The sequence below is a fragment of the Trematomus bernacchii genome, unplaced genomic scaffold (assembly GCF_902827165.1).
Source record: "Trematomus bernacchii unplaced genomic scaffold, fTreBer1.1, whole genome shotgun sequence".
NCBI classification, from domain to species: domain Eukaryota; kingdom Metazoa; phylum Chordata; class Actinopteri; order Perciformes; family Nototheniidae; genus Trematomus; species Trematomus bernacchii.
The window spans coordinates 8,161,245-8,184,399 of NW_022987973.1; the positions used below are offsets into that span (position 1 = coordinate 8,161,245).

General features: G+C 41.1%; 1 protein-coding gene across 7 annotated transcripts in view; it reads left to right on the plus strand.

The window, feature by feature from the left end:
• zfhx3 (zinc finger homeobox 3) overlaps window positions 1-22,953 on the plus strand; it is a 133,590-nt gene extending 110,637 nt beyond the window's left edge. For 5 of the 7 annotated variants that reach the window (XM_034116014.1, XM_034116017.1, XM_034116015.1 and 2 more), the window contains exons 7-11: window positions 5,722-5,858; window positions 6,420-6,620; window positions 10,036-10,159; window positions 10,341-15,944; window positions 16,378-18,092. In XM_034116014.1, coding sequence (XP_033971905.1) covers window positions 5,722-5,858; window positions 6,420-6,620; window positions 10,036-10,159; window positions 10,341-15,944; window positions 16,378-18,092 — 7,781 coding nt within the window. Of the gene's footprint in view, window positions 1-5,721; window positions 5,859-6,419; window positions 6,621-10,035; window positions 10,160-10,340; window positions 15,945-16,377 lie in introns of all 7 variants that reach the window. The other 2 variants (XM_034116021.1, XM_034116020.1) reach the window with 1 other exon arrangement.
• Window positions 22,954-23,155: the final 202 nt, after the last annotated feature.

The following is a 23,155-nucleotide window of genomic DNA, read 5'->3' on the forward strand; positions in this document are numbered from 1 at the left end:
TGGGCCTGTTACTGTAAAAGTGTGTAGGAGTATTTTGACATAGTTTTGAGGAGCACCAATTAAATACGACATGCAGCACTGATTATCTGCTGCACACTGTTTTCACACTTGTTGTATACAAATGGTGCATTTTATGTTGTTTTCCTACTTCATTTTGCCAGAAAACATTGCTTTTACCTTTTATGTGATGAGCTTGATAAAACAAAATTAACAAAGTGAAATCTATATATACATAATCAACCTTAATGCATTCCAGACTGAACGCCAGACTGCACAGATGTTTTGTTTTGATTGTCATGCTGAGGTTTTAGGCATGTGCAGTAGACTTTTGAGGGATAGTCAAATAAAATTATAGAGATAGCGTGTTGACACTTATTTTTCATATTTTGAAAAAAAATACGGTATGTTAAAACTATACATATTCTGACAGATGTATTAAAATAAACATTTTCTTTTTATCTTAAATTATTTCTACAGGATTGTAGACTTCTGTGCTGTGTGTTTTACAGCAGGTTTTCACACAAACCAGATACAAAATTGCATATGTGTTATATTAAGTTAAATGTTTACATTATACCTTTGAAACTGTGTAAATGAAGACTCGGCCTCTGGGTGTGCTTATACAACTGTGTGTTTTTGGCTCCATGTCCACAAAAATGTGCTTTTGCATGCACATGTGCACATCCAGGTGTATTGAGTGTAAGTGAAACAGATGTTGCCTTGTGTGCTGCAGATGCTGCCTTTATTCTGGATAATAAACATGCCGATTAGCATCCGCTAGACCCAGCACCTTGGCATTGCAGTCTTTTAATTTTGTACTGTTACCAGATATGTGGATTTAATATTTAATATGTGGTTTATGCTTATGGTTAGATACAATCAAATGATTTAAGATTGTTTTATTCTTGCTCTGAACTGGGAGACATGCAGTGCAATGGGGATTTTTTTAGTAGTACTCTGTCTGCTTGATCAGGAAGCCGAACAGTGACAATGTTTACATATTCATATCACGTCCTTTGAGTGCTTGTCATCTCTCAAATTTGTAATTCCTTTTGTCTTTGAAGATAATAGGCCATAAATTGTCCTTGTTTGTGAGCCAACTCCCTGAAAGCTCAGTGTTTATGAGTTTTAACACGGGTTGTCTAATGGGCCAGCACCAGTGCTGTCTCTCAAAGCGTCCTGTAAAGGTGAACGTCGTGTCACCCTGTTGTTCAGTGGCTTGAAGATTAATAACGCTTCTGCTAATTAATATCTCCTCTCAATTTCTTTATCTCCCAGTGGCTTTTCTTGCACTCATGTTGTTTAGCTGCATAAAAGTCATACAGCACAGTGAAGTGTTTTTTATCTTGGACTTCATAAATAATAGGAAATGATTTCATATGTAGCTTCAATATTGCCTTTTAAATCAATGTTTCATTTTCTTGTGTTTCAAATGCAGCATAATCACCTGAGAAATATAATATGAAATGCAACACTGCCCTTTATTGCTCTGGGCGATGACACAAGCTATAGATTGAAAACCTTGATGGAAATAGGGACAGGGAACAGACAATATTCGGGTATTGTTAGCATAGCATTAACAGACAATGACTTGTAGCACTGGGGGAGTTGAGTCATCTCCATATTAATAGTCAACTTGCACAGGGAATACAGATAAGATTTTTTTCTACATTGCAGGGAGACCCGTCAGAAGCCCTCTACAGTGTGAAGGTGAAAGGTTTTAGGGAGTTTTGGACCAGAGGACATCTTCAGAAAGTGTAACACTAGGGAGGTTCATAATGTAGAGGAATTGTGGGCTGAGCTTCAGTTTTAAGTGATTGGCAGACTGTGGCTGTTCTGGGCAAAGCGACAGTAAAGTTATGCAGCCTCGCTGGCTTGCACGGACTGGATGATAGGTTATGTCTTTTACAACCGGAGGCCTGAAGCTGCCGCGGCGAGACAGGAACTGTGGTAATAAGGGGGCAGAGGCTCCAGAGATGATGAGGACCCCATGTCAGCCGAATGAGGGGAATTCCAAAACACCACTAATCTTTTTCCCATCTTTCAGTGCTTGACTGTTTACTGTAAGTCGCTCGTTTTAGAATATGGATAACCTCTCCCAAGGACACAGCGTATTAATGGCAGCTGTGATTGCACTCCTGGAAGATTTCAATGTCAGATGACCTGTTGTAGTTAATTCAGGCAGTGCTGTGCTGTGCTGTGTCAGTCACTCTGTCCAGCAGGCATCTTTTTTCCCCTTAAAAGCACAACAAGGTTGTGATTGCTCCAGAGACTGGTGCAGTGTGCTGACAGCCCCTTTGCTGCTTGAATAATACAGTCCAGTTATGAGAGGTGAGACGAGGTGCCAAAGTCCAATTCACTTACGGGACAGCGCAAAAGCTTCTGGTTTACGGAAAAGGGGCATGAATTAATAATCACCTAATTGACTCTTAGGTTTCTCCACTCCTGCCTTGCCTTTTGTGCTTTCAAACAAAAACCCACCCTGTGTATCTGTCAGAAGAGGTTTGTTGTGGATGGGGGATTTGTGTCTAATGACCAGGCAGAAGAGGTCAGCGTAGCAGACAGACTCCTGACAGACATTAAGGTCACCATCGGCGGGGGAGCCGATAGTGGTCTCTGTAGAGGACTATTTGTGAATGGGAGAAGCATTAATCTAACCATCCACCAAGGTCAAATACAGATATACACATGTACTGTTGTTCTAGGTCTTTCTAAAGCAGTGTCCTTTTGTTTTTCTCTATTGACATCATTTTTGTCCTCTAAAAGTCCTATACTTGCTCAATCAGGACCCAATGTTATGGGTTCAGATTGTAGATCCTAATGTCTGAACGCAGCAATGCTCGGACACTAGTTTCCAATCTGCCGTGTAAGACGGTGTAGGGAGAAAAAAACGATATTTCATTTCCCAACTTGGCAATGTTTTGGTCATTTCTTTCATCACCCTTGACACGGAAAAACAGGATACAGTAGTTGGATGTTAGTCATGGTGCTGGTGATGGTGTAGTGTTCTTAAGAGAAGCAATTGATCAGATTTATGGAGTCCTAATTGGCCATGACGAGAAAGACTGTGTCTGAGTAAGCCTCCCAGCCTTCCATCTGTCCCTCTCTCTCTGTGTTTCTCTCACACACACGCACACATGAAACACTGTGAGCTAGAGAGCCAGTATGGGCCCCTTTCAGATTCAAACAGCCACTTGTTTCACCTCTCTGGTGCTTTTGGAGCAATTGTAGAAATGGAATATACTTTATAATCAATTATATGTATCCTCTTTATCATGAGGTTTAGAGGATACTTGTTTGTAATCCATGTTTGCTTCCTGTATTGTATGTACTTTATATCAGCGGTATAAACCCTATTGTTACCTGCTCTAGAATTCATTTCTTTACTTTGTCTTTCTGTTATGAAACTTAAGTAATTCACAGTGAATGGCAATTATACATATTTAAGCTGTAGCAGCTGCTCTGCTTGTTTCTTTCCGTCTGTGTGGAATTTACACTAAAAGGCAGGTGCTTAAAAGTGTTGCAATCTGATATTAATAGTTTTAACAGATGTCGTTTGGTTGAGGCTACTGTTTGGGTCCTTTGTATTGAAGAACATAATTTCCTTCACTGCCTTGAAAAGTAAAGATGCAGAGGTCATTATTTTCTAACTAACTCAATAGGCTAGAAAAAGAGAGAATTTATTTTGTTCTCGTTATTAAATGTTATTATGATCCCCAAACTTGAGTAGTCCAAAGATCAACCAGATAGTTGAGATGTGAAAGTGACCACAGATGTCCCTTGTTGTTTTCCTCGGGAGATGAGTTCAGTTGCAGTAGGAGTGAACTGAAGTGGAGTTGGTGAGGACATCGCCATGACTGAGAGGTTAATGTCAGGGAATGGGAGGTTCCTTTTGTTTAACTTTCCCTTTGTTTATTGGCGGATGTGTTTAATAGGATTGCCTGTGACTGGACCCTAATAGGGCCTCCTCGGCTGATCCCAGTGTCTCTGGGAGATCTTGCAGGCTGCTCTGTCCAAAGCTAGGTCCCCCACTGGGTAATCAGCTCAACTGCCCTCGTCCTGATTGGAGCTGACATTTTAATGTCTTGAGCAGGAGCGTGGTCAGCCCTGCTTAACCTGACCCCCCGCCAAATCACCCTCCCCTTCCAATGCCCTCTGTTCCCAATTTGCCCTCCTAGGACTGTACAAATCAGGCCACATTTAACTCTTTATGGGCTTGTTAGGGTTTGGTAAGACATGTCCTTAAGTTTCACAGTGAATTCTTTCCACTAGTGACAAAGCTTGATGATACTACAGCTCCCCCATGCTGGCTCCAGGTGAATGTAGCTCCTCTGTGAGCCCTTAATGCTTAGCAGAGTGCTCAACTCTGATGAATTTCTGTTTTTATAAAGTGGAGTCATTTTAAAGTGGTTTGCAGGGGCTCTTGAGTGATGCATTGCTCTTCAGACATGCTTCTTTGTTAATATTGGTGTTGTTTTCATTAAAAGGATTAGCTGTGTGATTCAGTTTTTGAGCTAGTGAAACGCTTGAGGTAGCTGTATAGGTGACGATAATAGATATATTTTCAAAGATTGGCTGGAAACTGACAATGAATGTAGCCCTTTTTTATATTTCCACAGACTGGGCACCGAAGCATGGCTGTATCCTGTGAATATGCTTGTGTATGACTAATCATCCGACTGATGCTTCCTTTGAGCCCAATGGCATGTTTTTGTCTTGAAATATTTGACTTAAATGAGAGCTTGTTGTCATATGTGACCATGTGACCTAGCTTTGAGGAAACATTAAAAAAGATTCAGGGGGAAAGAGGTTTTCTAATCTTGCTGTGCTCTTTTTGTCTTTGTCACAGTCCATTCCCATATAAACTACAAAACAATAGATAAGGCTTACCTTTTACAGAAATGCCATTGAAACTGAGAATTTTGCTGGCATTTCCCTGCTTTTGGAAACATAGAGCTGAGGAATTTTCAAAGCTGAGACCAACTGTATATAAATAAAAACATGTATTTCTTGATTCTTAAAGAATCTTTTAAAATTAACCAACATTTAGGATTGGTAGAACTGTCCCTCAAAAATTCAAATTCTCCCATCTGCTTGACCTCTGCTTTTTGCCTTTAAGGTGGTTGAAGATATTTGTATAGAAGTCTTCTTACGTGCAGAATGCTCCTATTACAATATGAGGATCACTTAATGGGTAAAGTAAATCTATAGCTTAGGAAAACCCTACATCAGCGGACATTTGAGCATCAGATATATTTGAAACAAGAATAAATATAAACAGTTTAACAGTTGTATGATGAGGTTTCAAGATGTGTGTGAACCTCCTCTCATGTTTATAAACTCACATAGACTAAAGATATGGAATGAAATCCAAAAATTGCACACTTGCAAATTTATATCTTTCATTCGCACTTGAAAACAGTGTTGTACGATATCCTAAGAACCAACAATGAAATAGACAGCTCACCTGCAGCAGCATGGAAAGACAAGTAAAAAATGTGTGGTCTTTTTTATGGGGAGACATGAGTTTGATAACAACACATTCTCTGCCCAATTCCCATTAAATGCAGTTTTATCACATTTAAGAAAGACATTCCAAAGCCCTTTATCCACAGTGTTATTGATTGACGTGCTCCCAGGCTGCCAAGTCCTCACCTTGTCTTGACATGTCTGCTCTCTTCTCTTTATCCCCTGTTTGTGTGCGTCTGTTTGAATGTGCAGCAGTGTCTGGCCACTCGGAACGGCACCAGTCAGATTCCCCGATCCCCTCCAAAAGGCCCTCTTCTCGGTCGGAGACCTCGGAGAGCCCTCTCTCCTCAAAGCGTCCCAGGACAGCTGAGAAGAGCGCTGCGGAGCAGGTGAGAGTTACAAACCACACCATTTTTTTAAAACATTGATGTCTTCAGATGTTAAAAAATGCATAAAACCCTCTGTTTTTAAAAGTCTTTGAATTAGGGGACTCTTGCTAAAGGTTATTCCATCCTCAAATACCAATCCCTCATTATAAGCTTGAAAACTCCACATCAATTAAAAGAAGTAATGTAAAAATATACTTCTAATAATATTTAGTTAGTTATCTCACTGACCCTTTTTATATTAGGCAGGATTTCCCCCAGATCTACTCAAAATTATTTTAGCCTTTCTGCTGCAGTTGCACTGCTAATTGTGTATAAGGTGGAAAATCAATATAGTATTTGACAGATGGGAGCACTTTGAAGTAGGTGCCAAGACTCAGTGGTGCTCAGTATTACACGGTTGTTGTGATCAGAGGGATCTGCCTGCTTGAGGGAAGGGGCCCCAGTCTCCCGCCTGATCTACAGCTCCTCTTCAAGCAGGCCCACTGTGATCACTGCACCTATTTCACCCCATTAACCCTTTGTGGATCTGTTTCCCCTCTCCCCTCTCTCTCTGCCACCCAGATGTACCAGTGCCCCTACTGCAAGTTCACCAACACGGACTTGAATCGTCTCAGAATGCACGTGATGACGCAGCACTCTGTCCAGCCAATGTTACGTTGCCCACTATGCCAGGACATGCTCAACAACAAGGTCCACCTGCAGTTCCACCTGACACACCTCCACAGTGTGGCCCCTGACTGTGTGGAGAAGCTTGTTGCCTCAGTAAGTCCCTAATGTTTTTTTTGCCTGTGATTGGATACTGTGTGGTTGGAAAGGTTTAAGTTTTAACTTCATTGTTATGGTTCTTCATTCATTTATTAGAATGATTTGCTTTACCAATTCAAGGTTACCTGAAGTGTTGGTAATTGGTATGAATGAAATTGTCATGGCAAGTGTGGTCATCCAGCACCATAGCAAAGAGATTGCATATTATGAAATGCGTATTTTGTATAAGTCAAGGACAAAAGGAGAAAAGCAAAACATAGATAAACAAATATATGGCCTTGCTGTATTGTGCATAGCACGAATCAACATTTTGAATTCCATTTCTGTATTCAATCTGTCCCATAGTGTTTCTTTAATTATCTACATAGCCGTTTATAGAAAACAACTGCCGGTCAAAGCCATGTTGTATAGGCCCAACATGCTGCTACTTAAACACAATATGGCCCATCACATTGCAGACAATGGGTCAGGTCAAGGACCAGCGTAAGGCTTCAACAATACCAAGAAGATGAGTCACTAGCTCTTAATCAATCCCTCAGCCTGGAGTGGCTGCCTAGTTCTCAGAACAATTGTCATTCCTTTCTTCCCCCCTCTAAATTGCCAACATTCAGTCTTTTATCAAACACAAAGAATGCTAGTAATTGTGAAATGGCTACAGGCAATCCCATTGGCTCATTGGAAATGATTGGGCTTTTTTGGGATGCATATTTTTTCTTTTCTTTTTCATTGTCTTAATGTGCCCATCATCATTTGCCAGCTCTTTTGTAATCACAGTCATTTGTGAAGAGGAATTCTTAATCGTTTTTTGTATTTTTTTATAATTTCAAGATGAGCAGGTCTCTTCGCTCCCAGTTCATTTATACTAAACTGACACTCTTGCCATGTCTTTGATCACTTGTGTGCAAGTCAAAACAAGGCTTTTCATGATGAATATGTTAAAATAATTGTGGCAAGGATTAATCAAAATGTAATGAACAGTCTCCCCACTATATGCAACTTGAGTACAAGCATTGGAAATATTATTATTTACGAAGAATCAAGCCAAAATCAAGTCTCATATCAAAATGTGTGTATTTCAGGTCCATTCCTTAGGTTGGAAATTGGTAGTTAAAATTAAACCTCAAAATTGGTAGTGTCTGTATCTTGATTAATGTGGTCTTGGACTTTTAAGTCCTGAAATTAGATATATATTATCTACAATGCACTGGGAACAGTGTGTCTACTTTCTTTGCATCCTTTAATCATAATCAAGGGAAAATAAAATGTGTAATATCAATACAAAGAAAATCCTTTTTATTTCCTATTTTCTTGTAAATCACTTAGCAAATATTGACTCTGTTCTGTCCTGTTAAGCTAAATAGCAATGCAGGACAATCAGTGAGTGAAACATTACTGTCTGCTGCCTTCACCCCCCATATAGAAAGTAAATGGCAAGCACATTAGTATGGTAGATGGCAATATTTATTTATTTTATAGTGGTAGTAATGTACTGAGCCACTACAAGAGGACAATGATAGAACAGAGGTAATATAACACACATTAAAGCTAGCACCCTTTTATAACTGGTGAATGCAGATGTTAAGGTGCTTTATCCTATTCACATGTCTAAGGAGAGGAGTCAATTAATTCTGAAATAGGTGACTTTTATTTCTTGCCAAGCATGCATAATGATGCGTTCATTCTCCAACCCTTCAGCCACCTATCGTCTTTGCACTCCCTCCTTTCCTTTCCACCCCATGTGTCTCATGCTCTGTCTCAGATACAGTAACAGTGTATATATAATATATACACACTCCCCCAGTCCTCCCTCTCTCACTCTATGTCTCATTTTCTGTCTGTGCAAGATAGGGGTAATGAAAATAATTGTGCTTCATTAATTCTGGCTGGATGATGGCCATTTTGAACTATGTTTGCCAATTAGGCGGTCCAAATTAAAATTGACCTTGGGATACTCTACTTCTTCCACTAATCGCCTAATGAAGCAGTTGTCTAGAAACAGTCCACTTTGTAATGTAAATCATTGCTTTTTTTGTTTTGTGACTTTCAATGCTGGTTGCTTTAATTTTCCACTTTTCATTTTGAAGAGATAGAAAGGTATCAAAAACAAAGAGGGAAATGGCTGGATGTTTTCTGGTACATTTGTGACCTCAGTAACAAAATATAGTGGGCACTTTGGGATGGAAACTGTTTTACTTAACCATAGAAATCCTGTTGTTTGCGGATGAATCTGCTTCATTTGGATTTTGCCTGTGGCTATATGACATGCTAGAGTACATTCAGCTGTGTGTTCACTGTGCTATTAGAGGAGTAATTAGAAAGCATATGGCAAATTAACAAAAATAAACTATACCAATCTAAAAACTGAACTCTTTAACATTTAAATACTTGTTTCACCAGTATGCGTTCTTTCATTTGTTACTCCTTTGTCTCAGCAATTTGATGGAGGTGGAAAAAGACAGTCCTCATATTCTGACCTCATCCACTTTCAGCAGATTATTATTGTTGCATAGGGTACTGTCAATTATTGACTTTGATGAATTCTCAAGTTTTGGGGATGAAAAAAGGTTATCAGAGGGAGAAATAGGTAGACATTTGGAGGAGAGCAGCAGAAATAAACAGAGGTTGCTGTCGTTCACACATGATTGACTCCAACCTTTTGAGAGCGGAGAGAACCAGACTTCCTCTCTGTACTTTTTTAATCAATACCTATTCGTCCTTGAAATATTTGATTTAGAAAAGTAAAGAGAAAAAAACTTTTTCCAAGTACATGTGTACCTTGTTATCAGCAATGACATTGTTTTCCTTTGATTTAACCAATTTGTTAAGAAGCACAGTGTCTAATTTAGAAATTATTTTTATAATATTTGTTTTATTATATTTGTTGGCACTTACAGCTGCACTTCTTAAGTAGAAGCTTCAGCTAAAGTGTTTGGGGGATAGATGCAGTTAGTGCATTGGTGTGAGCTTTAAGCTGGCTGACACTGTATGACATGAGGTCCATTATCCTAATTGGCAGCAGCAGAATTTAAGTAGTCGAATGCCAAGCCACAGCCAACTTTACAATATGTAAAAGAATATAGCATTTTTCTAAATATTATGATGTTTTTAATGTGTGTATGCATCAGTACATGTCTGCTCTACAGTATGAGTGATTCATTGGTAAATAAGATACACATGAGCAAGGATATCAGCTTCATATCTTGATTTTATATTGAATGTCAATGATCCTCAGTGCAATGTAAAATGTTACTATATACACTTTTATTCCATCTAACCCGGCTTTTTAAACTGCTTTGTGTTTCCTCTTGTGTGTTTGTTGATTTCCTTTAGTCATTTAAACTTACATATTAAATCATATCATCACCCCGCAAGAACTTTCACATTATAATTCCTTTCTGTTTTGTTTTTCCAGGTATCAGCATCTGAAGTACTGCCAGCCAGCATGTTCATACCGGTACCGAGTCCAGACAGAGAGTCCCAAAGCACCCCTCATGCCACAGCCAACTCTAACTCTGAAGATATAAAGAAGCCTGCTGGTTAGTATCTGACTCTGTTAGAAATGTGCAAGTTACTGCTACATTTATGTGGGATTTATGTTTTTTCAAAAAATACTAATAATCATAATTCAGGTTTTTTTTGTGTAATTTGGTGATATTTACTTTGCAATTGCAGTCGTCTAACGGAAAGCTCTCTTTTTTATTATGTATTTATTCACAGATGCATCAGATGCTGATCCAGAGAAGGGAATGTCACTCCCTACAGAAACAGCTGAATCTCAAAAGTCACCGCTGGAAGATCAACAGTCAGAGAGGGATGATGCCACAGGATTTCTGTGCTGGAAGAAAGGCTGTAATCAAGTGTTTAAGTCCTCCAACTCCCTCCAGATGCACTTCAATGAGGTTCACAACAAAAGGCCCCAGTTGCCTGTTTCAGATCGCCATGTCTACAAGTACCGCTGTAACCAATGCAGCCTGGCCTTCAAGACTGTGGAGAAACTACAGCTCCATTCACAGTACCATGTGATCAGGGCAGCCACCATGTGCTGTCTCTGCCAGCGAAGCTTCAGAACACTTCAGGCCTTGAAGAAACATCTAGAAACTAGCCACCTGGAGCTGACTGAAGCTGATATCCAGCAGCTTTATGGGGGCTTATTGATGAATGGTGACATTATGGTAATGGGTGACCCATCCCTTGGTGAGGAGCATGGAAGTCTTGGAGAAGATGAGAAAGAGGGAGATGAAAGTGACCAAGAAGATAAACAAAGCCCAACAGGCAGTGACTCTGGTTCACTGCAGGAAGATTCTGGATCTGAACCTAAACGTGCTTTGCCATTCAGAAAGGGCCCCAACTTCACCATGGAGAAGTTTTTGGATCCATCTCGTCCTTTCAAGTGCACTGTATGCAAAGAGTCTTTTACACAGAAGAACATTCTTTTAGTTCACTATAACTCTGTCTCCCACCTGCACAAGGTGAAACGGGCTCTTCAGGAGTCCACTACTGGACAGCCGGAGCCCACCAGCAGCCCTGACAACAAGCCATTCAAGTGCAGCACCTGTAATGTGGCATATAGCCAGAGTTCTACTCTGGAGATCCACATGCGCTCTGTTCTACACCAGACCAAAGCTAGGGCAGCCAAACTTGAAGCAGCAGGGGGGATTCCTAGCTCTGCAAGTGCTACTTGTTTAAGCGGCGGTGGGTCCAGCATCAGCACTTCAACATCTAGTCCAAGCCCAGCTAGTAACTCAACTACTAGCTCTACCAACCACAATTATTCTGGGTCTCAAACAGCTCAGAGTATTCTTGGAGGAAACAATATGATCCAGGGTCATATCAATGAGAGCATGGGGAATTCTTCATTGAGCTGCCATTCCTTACCATCGGAGAACCATGAAGTAAAAAAGTCAAGTCAAAAGTGTTCTGACATGCTGTCTGCTAGGGGGCAACAACAGCATCAGCAGCAGCAGCAACAGCAGCAGCAGCAACATCAGCAGCAGCAACAGCAGCAGCAACAGCAGCAGCAACAGCAGCAGCAGCAGCAACACCACCAACAACAACAACAACAACAGCAACAGCTTCAGCAACAACAGCAATTGGCTCAGGCTCAAGCCCAAGCTCAAGCCCAGCTTCAACAAGAGCTCCAGCAGCAGGCTGCTCTTTTACAGTCACAGCTATTCAACCCAGCACTTCTGCAGCACTTCCCAATGACAGCTGATGCACTTCCCCTCCTGCAACAGCAGCAGTTGCTATTCCCTTTCTACATCCCTGGCGCAGAATTTCAGCTGAACCCAGAGATCAACCTCAGTAACGCAGCGCTTGGTCTAGCAGGTTCCTCCACCTCCTCCTTGCTTGAAGATCTAAAAAACTCTGCCCAGCAGGCCCAGCAAAGTTGCTTGCAGCAGCAATTGATGCACCACCACATGCAGCAGCAACATCAACAACATCAGCAGCAGCAACAACAACAGCAGCAGGCTCAGGGGCAGATGGCTTTGTTGCAACAGAGTGCAGCTCTGCTCCAGCAGGCTGAAAAAAAGCAGAGACTTTCCAACTTACAGAATGAGAGAGACAGAGAAAGAGAAAGGGCCATAAATGAAAAAAATGAAGAATATGCTAACAGAGATTCTACAGACAGTAAGTCAAGAGAAAAGAAAGACATGCAGCATATTGCTATAAACATAAACCATGATACTGGCTTGCCTCCACCAAGGATTGCTTCAGATGCTCGAGGAAATGCTACCAAAGCTCTGCTGGAAAACTTTGGTTTTGAGTTAGTTATTCAGTACAATGAAAATAAACAGAAAGTTCAGAAAAAGACAGCTGTACCTGCAGGATCAAGTGGTCCAGGTGGGATAACAAGAGTGGTGGACCCCATTGAGGGATTGGAGAAACTGGAATGTGAAGCCTGTGGCAAGCTGTTTTCAAACATACTGATTCTAAAGAGTCACCAGGAGCATATCCACCAGGCTTTCTTTCCATTTCGATCCCTTGAGAGATTTGCAAAGGAATACAGAGAACAATATGATAAACTCTATCCACTGAGACCCCCTACACCAGAGGCTGCTCCTGCTCCTCCGCAGCCTCCTCCTCCACCTCCTCCACCCCAAAGAGCTCCAACACCAAATATTCCTGTCTCTGCTGCCTCACATACACCTCCAACTGTATGTACCCCACAGCCGCAAGGTCAAATGGCACAAATTCCCATGCCAATGGATTTGCCCCTCTTCTCACCTCTTATGATGCAGTCCATGTCTCTCCAGTCCATGCCACAGCTACAATCTGTTGAGTCAAGCCTGGCCTCAGAGCTGGCCATGCTCTATCAACAGCAGCTTACACCAGCCATGCTACAGCAGCAGCAGCAGAACAAGAGGCCGCGGACACGCATCACAGATGACCAACTTAGGGTCCTGCGACAATACTTTGATATCAACAATTCTCCAAACGAGGATCAGATTAAAGAGATGGCAGACAAGTCAGGGCTTCCACAAAAAGTCATAAAGCACTGGTTCAGAAACACCCTTTTTAAAGAACGACAGCGCAACAAAGACTCGCCATACAATTTCAATAATCCACCAACGACAACATTAGAAGAAACAAAAATTGACTCTAAACCTCCTTCCCCTGAACCTTTGAAACAAGAATTTTATGGAAGCAAGAGATCCTCCAGGACTAGGTTTACTGACTACCAGCTAAGAGTGCTACAAGACTTCTTTGATGCCAATGCGTATCCCAAAGATGATGAATTTGAACAACTCTCCAACCTTCTGGGTCTCCCCACTCGTGTGATTGTTGTGTGGTTCCAAAATGCTCGCCAGAAGGCAAGGAAAAATTATGAAAACCAGGGTGAGGGGGCAAAAGAGGGAGAAAGAAGAGAATTGTCCAATGATCGTTATGTACGCACGACAAATCTGAACTACCAGTGCAAGAAATGCAGTCTGGTTTTCCAGCGTATATTTGATCTAATAAAACACCAAAAGAAGCTGTGTTACAAAGATGAAGATGATGAGGGTCAATATGACAGCCACAATGAGGATTCAATGGATTATTCCAATGACTGTTATACTCCCTCTGGGTCCTCCTGTCACACCCCAATGCCCTCTTCTTCAAGTCTTTGCCCACTTCCACCCTCCACTTCAGCTTTTTCCCAGCTCCCATCCACTGAGAAAGAGGAGGCATTGCCAGCATCCACCTCTAACCTCATTGACGAGAAGCCCAAGGAGTTACCAGACATTTCTGCTGATATGGCACGGGAAACCCAAACTTCTATTAAGCAGGAGGTTGTGCATCAACCCCAGTCTGAGGCACAACACCATAGACCTCAGAGAGAAGAGAAGATGCAAACAAAGCCCATCAAGCATTCATCGTCCTCTTTCTCTCAGCAACAGCAGCAGTGTGGTCCCTCTGCCTCTCAGACAAGCCAGGCTTCATCACAAAGCCAGCACATGAGCCTCAATGCACATATGACCTCTGCCACACAACAATTGGCACAACAGATGATCCCGTACCAGTGTGATCAGTGCAAGATTGGCTTCCCCTCCTTTGAGCACTGGCAGGAGCACCAGCAATTACACTTCCTTTCTGTGCAAAATCAATTCATCCACCCTCAATTCCTAGACCGTCCAATAGATATGTCTTTCATGCTATTTGATCCCAGCAATCCTCTCCTGGCAAGTCAGCTACTCTCTGGAGCAATGCCACAGATTCCCAGCAGCTCTGCCACCTCTCCGTCCACCCCCACCTCCACCATGAATTCCCTGAAGAGGAAGTTGGAGGAAAAAGCTGGCACTAGCCCAGGAGAGAACGACAGCACAAATAGTGCAGAAGAACGACAGAGAGACAAGAGGCTCAGAACCACCATCACACCTGAGCAGCTAGAGATCCTTTATCAGAAGTACCTATTAGACTCAAATCCTACGCGTAAAATGCTTGACCACATTGCTCATGAGGTGGGATTGAAAAAGAGAGTAGTGCAAGTTTGGTTCCAAAATACCAGAGCTAGAGAGAGAAAAGGTCAGTTTAGGGCAGTAGGGCCAGCTCAAGCTCATCGTAGGTGCCCTTTTTGTCGAGCACTTTTTAAAGCAAAAACTGCCCTTGAGGCACACATTCGCTCTCGTCACTGGCATGAAGCCAAACGTGCTGGATATAATTTAGCTCTAGCTGGTATGTTACCTGATCATGAGGGTATGCAAATCAAAATAGATGGTCTAGATACTTCAAGCTACTCTCAAATGGCCCCAGCACACAGTGATGGACATAGCTCCTCTATGTCACCAGTAAACAAAATCATGGATTTGTCTCCTAGGGCTCTACTTAGCCCTTCATCTATTAAAGTTGAAGGAATGGAAGATTTTGAGACTGCAACCATGTCTTCTGTGAACCTCAGCTATGATCCAAACAAACTGGATAATGACGACTGCTCTTCTGTGAATACAGCTATCACTGACACAACCACAGGCGATGAGGCCAATGCTGATAATGACAGTGCTGAAAAGCACAGCATGCATAGTGGTGATTACCTGTCTAAGTCTGGTGGCACAGCCGCCATCCTTGAAACTGATGACCAGATGTCTTCAGGGCTAGTAAGCCCTGCAACAAGCTATTATACTAGGGAGTATGACGAACATATTATTGAACACAGTGAGACGTCCAGCCTGGCTGACCCCTGTTCACCAAGTCCTGGAGCCTCAGGGACCAGGAGCATCGACAGTGGAGATCGACCTGGCCAAAAGCGCTTCCGGACGCAAATGAATAACCTTCAGCTGAAATTGTTGAAATCCTGTTTTAACGACTACAGGACTCCAACTATGCTGGAATGTGAGGTACTTGGCAATGACATTGGACTTCCAAAGAGAGTTGTTCAGGTGTGGTTTCAAAACGCTCGTGCCAAGGAGAAAAAGGCAAAGCTCAACATGGCCAAGCACTTTGGAATTAATCAGACATCCTATGAGGGGCCGAGGACGGAGTGCACTTTGTGTGGTGTAAAGTACACTGCTCGCCTCTCTATCCGTGATCATATTTTCTCCCAGCAACACATCAATAAGGTGAAGGATACCATTGGCAGCCAAATCGATAAGGAAAAAGAATACTTTGACCCTGCCACCGTCCGCCAACTTATGGCCCAGCAAGAAATGGACCGCATTAAGAAGGCCAATGAAGTTTTAGGACTAGCGCAGCAGCAGGCCATGCAGCAGCATGGTTTGTTTGATAACCCTGCAATGCAGGCTCTGAATCTTCAGTCATCGTATCCAAATCTGCAAGGCATACCACCAGTCCTTTTGCCAGGGGTTGGCAGTCCCTCTCTTTCCAGCTTTAACTCATCTAATTCAGGTATGTCATGAGTTGGATTAAACGCAAAATATTTGAGGTGGAGTTGCAGTTGTTTTTTAAACTGTAATTTACCAACTTACAAACTAAAGTCATCACATATTGTACTTAAATGTAAAACTCAGTGATTGCACCAAAGACCACACTATCTATATTATTCCCATCAGTCTGTGACATGTACTCATTTATACTGCACACATACAGTACGGTAAATTGTGTAACATAATATAATGGCCTTTTAACTGTTAGACCCACCGATACCACAAACTGTGAACAAATGGCTCACTCAGACTGAGTTTTACTTTGTGAAGATTGCATAATCTTGATATCATTAGTTCTTCATTTAACTGTTGTGTTTACATTTGATAATGACACACTTATCAAGGAAATACACCTATTAATTATTACATGTTGTCTGTGTTTGAATATTTTCCAGCTTTAACTCCTCCAAAACCCTCAAACCTCCTGAACATGCCTGGTGCCAGTGTTCCCTCGCCTAGCCTCCCCACGTCTGGATTACCCAACAAGCTTCCTTCCTCATCGTCCCTTGCCGCATCGAGTCCAGCCCAGACCAACACATCTGCTTCCCACTCAAGCTCCACCGTCACATCCAACTCCACTTCCTCAACCACCCCGTCTGGCTCCCGGCCTGAACCCTCTAAAGAACGTGATGCTGAGGGGATAAGGGAGAAGGAGAAGTCCAAGGAAAAGACAGAGAAGTCCTCAACCCCATCGTCAACTGGAAGCACCCCTGTCCCTTCCACTTCTGCTGCCAGTGCCAAGAAGGAGAAACCAGATACAGCTGTACCTGCCATCTCCATGCCCACACCTGGTATGGAGTATGTGGTAGACCCTGCCCAGCTTCAGGCCCTGCAGGCTGCTTTGGCATCTGACCCCACAGCTCTCCTCACAAACCAATTCCTGCCCTACTTCATGCCTGGGTTCTCCCCGTATTACTCTCCACAGATCCCTGGGGCTCTCCAAGGGGGTTACCTGCAACCGATGTATGGTATGGAAAGTCTCTTCCCTTACAACCCAGCATTGTCACAAGCAATGATGGGCCTGTCTCCGGGGTCCCTGCTGCAGCATTACCAGCAATATCAGCAGAGCTTGCAGGACGCACTACAACAGCAGCAGAGGCAGCTTCAGCAGATCCAGCAACCCAAGGCTAGCCAAACTCCAGTCCCCCATCAACCCTTGGGGGATCGCAAAGAATCTGCCAAAGATCAAGTGAAAACCGAGGAGCAAAAGGGCAAACCCAATAGTGAACCCCCCAATTCGTCCTCCTCCTCTCATAAAAAAGTACCCTCTCAGCAGAAAGAGATGGATGGCAAAGCTTTGAACAAGTATATCATCCCTAAGGTGCAGTGTAAACTGGCATGCCGCAAATGTCAAGTAGTTTTCACAAAGGAAGATGAGGCTGTTACCCACGTTAAATCTAACTGTTTTTTCGGTCAGTCGGCAAACCTGCAAGAGATGTTGCAGCGTGTCCCTGGTGGCGTAGGTGCAGGGGCTGGAAGTCTCTATGACTGTCTGGCTTGTGACACTACGTTGGATGGGGAAAAAGCACTCAGTCAACACCTGGAATCGGCATTGCACAAACACAGAACAATCAAGCGATCAGCCAGAAATGCCAAAGAGCACGCTACTAGTTTATTACCTCACTCTTCAGCCTGCTTCCCCAATCCTAACACCGCATCTACCTCGCAGTCTGCCACTCATCCCATCAGCAGCCCCCCTCCCCCGCCAACAACATCAGCCACCATGCCATCCTCTGCTGTCTCCTCTTCCCTCTGCTCCTCCTCTACTACCCCACTCAACACCACAGCTGCCGGCAAACCATGGCCCCAGGCCCCTTTCTCCAGAGCTTTAGCTGGGAAGCCCAATGCCAGTCCCTCCTTTTCTTCCTCCTCTTTTCCTCCAATGTCCTCACCTTCAACGGTTACCTCAAGTTCATTGAGCACCTCAGGAGTTCAGACCTCGATACCAACAGACGTCTTTACCGACGAGTCTGACTCTGACAGTAGTCAGAAGTCAGCGGACAGGCTTGGCAGGACGGCGGAGGAGCCGCAGCAGCCTGGCTTTGTCAAAGACAGTAGTAGTTGTAGTAGTAATCTTGCTAGTGTAGGAACAGACTCCATCAGATTGTAAAGAGCTTTCAATGATGGACAATATTTAAAAAACACTTAAAAAGACAAAAAAAAATCACAAATGGAAAAAACACAAAAAGCAGCAATGTTAAAAATACATTAAACGTATACAAACCAATTTCAGAAAAAGATGTGTAAAGACTAACTGCAATTCCAAAGCTTGTAACCAAAAATTTAAATGTTAGTGGATTGTTTCCCATATCAACATGCTGGTTTTTCTTTTGTTTGTTTTTTGTTTGTTTGTTTGTTTTTCTCAACTGAAATACATGCATACTAATATATGAGAATAGAAAAGATTGCTGCAGTTATGTTTTGGGTAATGATAGAGGAATGCTGTACTGTATGGCAGTGGACTGCCTCAAGGTTGACAAATGGCCCAAGAACCCATTTGAAGAAATACAAGTCAACAAGCTGTCCCTTTGTTTTTGTAATCATTTCAACTTAATAGCACAGTCACAAAAAGCCAGTATGTACTGTATGGGAGAATAGTCTATCAGTTTTCTTGCTATTTAAGCATTCAGATACCAATGGCTTGCAAAAGTAAAAGAATAATGTAATGTCTATTTTATTCTCAGGTCAACAGCTCACAGAGGTTTTTTCTGTTACAGAAATCCATGTTTTACACCTTTTGTTTCCAACAGGAGATAAGGATTTTTTCTTTCATATGTTGATTTAATAACAGAAAATGTTAAGTTGAGTACAATTTTTAACACGGCATTGTATCTGGGCATTCAAAAGGGTAAATGATTTGCTGGTTTTAACATTTGAAATCCTTTTAAATCCATTATACCCAGACAAGGAGAGCATTGCAGACAATAACGGGCGATAAAAAGAGTTTTGATTAAAAAAAACAACCTTCTGTATTTATGATAGATATGAACATTTTTGGTGTTAAGTAGATTGTTGCATTGGAAATGAATTTAAACAGTATGGTAGGTTGAAAAAAAACTTTGTGTACATTAAGCTTTTGTATTGTCCAACTTTAAGACGCTTCATTTGATGTTGTCTTGGTCATTCCGATAGACTAGATTATGGACAGGTAATTTATCTCATTTTGTTTCTGTCTTATTCTCAACTTCTTGAGAAACATTCACCCAAATGCCCCTCCTGACAAGGCAGGATCCTCTTTTAGAATTATTTAAATGTTATGGTTTGGTTGGTATTGCGCTAACCAAAACTAAAAGATCCTGGGGGAAATATTGAAAGTTTAATTTTATTTAATTTTTGTGTTACCTTTGTGCACTTATCACTGTCTGACTCCTATTTCTCACTCTACTTGTTCCTATCTTCGCACTTATTTTTCTCTGCTCTCCTGTGTTTGTAGATATGTACACTACAAAGCAGGTCTTTTGTTCTTCATGTAGTGTGGCTACAGTCTTTATTTTCATTTTGACATGTTTGTTGTCATAAATGAAAAAGAATACCAATAATAATTCTCACGCTTTAAGACAAAAAGAAAATCCAAAGACTAAACACTTTTCACCATTGGTGCATAAATATGAGAAAAGAGGCTTCTTTATACTTGAGAATTTGTTGCTGTTTTTAGAGGAAAGAAAACAAAGTTTTAAAAGACAAAGGAGTACGCATCAGAGTTGCCGTTTCTGCTTCTTTGCAAGCAAACAGGTGGCTTTTTTACGTAAATACCAAAAACCAAAAAGGGCCCTTGTCCTTGCATTGTGGAGTAGCACCGTTACAGAGCCATTGCAGTTTGTAAGATAGAGGTTATTAATCTTTGTTTTACTTTTTTGTCACATTCAAGTGTCCATTTTTTAAAGAAAATGTATAAGGTCTGGTCTTCAAGGACATACGTTTTGCTGCTAATGTAGAATTTTGAAAGGAAAAAAAGTACCTAGATGCATGCTCATTTTGCTTTTGGCTAAGCTTTAACTAAAACCAACAATAAACCAATTTATTGCCTCTGCAACACCTTTTTTTTCTTGTTGCAAAAACGGAACTTTGAAGACTGTGAATATATGTTCCAAAGGACATTTTGCCGATTTTCTTTTTGAACAGACCAATGTTTAAAGCCAATGATCTATAATGTTTGTAAAGACAGTGCATTCCAAATATCACAATGGATTTTTCTTAAGCAAGGACTGATCCTATTTCATTTACCTGCTTTTAATTGTCACAATCTATTTTTTTCTATTTTTTTTTTTAAGTGACTGTAAACTGTTGTGTACATTTTTGCATCATTGGTTGCTGAATAACTTATGTAATTTTGTGCTGGCATGGAACATTGCTGAAAATCCCTCCATCCAGTCAAGGTTGTTGCTCATTTGTTAAGCAAGTAATAGTGGTTACCAAAAAATGTATATAATACATCTGGTACTGATGCGTCTCATAGGTTTAGAAACATTTATGCCAGTCAACATACAACTAGTCTCAGAGGGAAAAGATGGCTGCTTGGATGAGTTGACCCCTTCCTGGGAAATCCACCAGTGACTTGTCCCATGTGTCTGCAGGGTGCCACTTCCATGCATAGATTACAGGTCTTTAAGGGACATCTTCATTCCAAAGCATTATTTCTGGAAAAAGGAGGAGGTTTTTTGAAGATGTCCCTTGATTTCAAATAGCAAGGATGCTTTCATGTCCAAAGAAGTCAACCTCTAATTTTATTGCAAAGAACATAGATGTGCATAGGTACCTCCACCCTCTCGCTGATGATTCAAAGAACTAATAGTTTTATTTTTAAAACCAAAACCAAAACCCTTTTTAAATTTGTCAAACTACTTTTTGGCCACTATTTAGTCAATATATTTGCCCTAATTAATACATGGCACAATCTCAGAATAATGTTTAAAGTGCTTCGTCTTGCAGAACAAAGTGATTCGGTGTTAATACTACAGCATGCTGTTGGAACTCATGAGATTTGGTCTGCAAGCTTGTTACTTTTTAAAAGTCCAACTCCCTGAAATACTCTTCACGTGTTGTTTCTTATTTTGAAAAATCTTAAGTTGTACAGTTTTCTTAAATGTTTGCTTCTTTTAATTTTCAGACAATGTCAGACATGTATTGTTATTTTCTTAAAATTATTTGTATTTTATTTAGTTAATGTATATTACTTTTTATCATAAATTAACACTAGCTTTAATTTGAATTGCTGAAATTACGAAACAAAAAATATGACCTGGCCACTTTATGGTGTGAAAATGTTCTTTATATTCATTGTCTACCTGAAACTGTTTGCTCTCTTATTTCCAAAGTGTAATCTTTTGGGCTCTTTTGTTGAAGACAAAGTTGAAGTCTCTTCATAAGATTCAGCCAGCATGGTCTGTGTGTGTGCGTGTGTGTGTGCGCGTGTGTTTCATAAGAGCCAGCATCAATTCAATTGTTTTATTGTTTGCCTTTTATTGTTTTTATATGTTACACACCAAAACAAACTGAACCACAAAGCTGGATTATGAATAACTCAAATTTAGAAAATCCAATTTTAAAGTAAATGATCAGAAACAATACCGAAGCACTGAGCAGTTTTTACTTTGATTGATTTTATGAATGTGGCCAAAGCTTTATGCAGTTGAAACGAAAAGAAAACAAGTTACATGTTGTGCCCCAGACAAGTGTATATTTTATTGTGGCACAAATCGTATTGTGGATAATTGGATCCACTGACTTAACATTGGGATACTTGATTTTAATGGACATTTACAAAGAGAGAGATAAAGACAAGGTTTTGCTGTAGAGGTCATCTTTTGCCCACTGTGAAAACGAACGTGTACCTGTATACAGATATAGATATATTTAAAACGAGACATCAACTTTTTTTGTTTTCGAAAAGGACTGAAAAGAGAGAGAAAAAGGACTTTGGGAAGCTTTGGAGATCTTCTTAGGAGGACATGAGAGGCTGTGGGCACACCAAAACTGGGCATGGGAGCCAATGGCAGGCTCAAAACAGCTTTAAAACCACCTCCTTATTTGATAACTGACAATTCTGTAACGGAAATGGACTCTGGAACCAATGGACATGTGTGACACAGAGAGGAAAGTCCTCAGATGAACCTGAACTTTAGTGGCTCCAGCTGCCTCTTTCTCCTTTCTGTCTATCTCTTTCTTTCTCCAGCTCTGCCTCTGCTTCTGCTCTTTGATGGACATTTTCCAAATTTCAGGACAGGATGGACAGACACGCTTGCTTCATTTCTCCCAGTTCATGTTGCTACCCGTTTCATTTCCTTGTGCTTGTCTCTGGTTGACAAGTTAAGCTCTCCAGTCAAATGGCGGCTCACCCCTCTCTCTGTTGATTACATCATCTAAGAGTAAATAATAACAGAGAGAGGGGACGGGTTCTCAAAGCTGTCATTCTTAAAGAGGCAGTTACACTAAAAAAAGCGTATTAACCAAAATTAACAACCAAACTAACAACCAAACAACCATTTGCTCCAACTTCAAAGATGAACTGTTACTTGGAGCTCTTTGTTCCTTTTGTGACTTCTGGTGCCACAATGTTTTTTTATGCTTTAGTTTTTCTTTTTGTTTCCTTGAATTACTCCTCCTTGAGCCTCATAAGCATGGCTCTGTGGCTCCAGGCAGCCCATCCGAGGGTAGAAAAAAACAGCCTTGCAATGTACAAAAAAGAGCAAGTTAAACCAAAAATGTTGTTCTTGATGTCTTTTCTATACTGTAGTCTTGTTAGCTTTTTTGTTACTGTAATTATATGATGAAGATTTCCAAACTGTACCAAATTACATGGAAACTAACATACATACAACCACATGGAACTTCAGACTTTTAAAGAAACTTTTGTCACAAAACCTTGTTGTCCTAGTTAAGTTGATTGTAGATGGTAATTGAATATACTCCTTTGAAAATATTTCATCAAGTATGTTTCTTGCTCATTGTGATACATTAAAAAAGTATGAGCATAAATTGCACTGGTGTGGAGTCATCTTTGAGTGTTTTACAATTTGATCGTTTGCTGTTATCCAACTACTTATTGGCAGAACCCAGAGAAAAAAGTATGTTTTACATTTTGACCATATATATTACAGATGTATTCATATAGAACGTAGAAGACCCGTAAATGTTATCATGCTAAATGGCAACCTCCATTGCTGAAAGCCAACT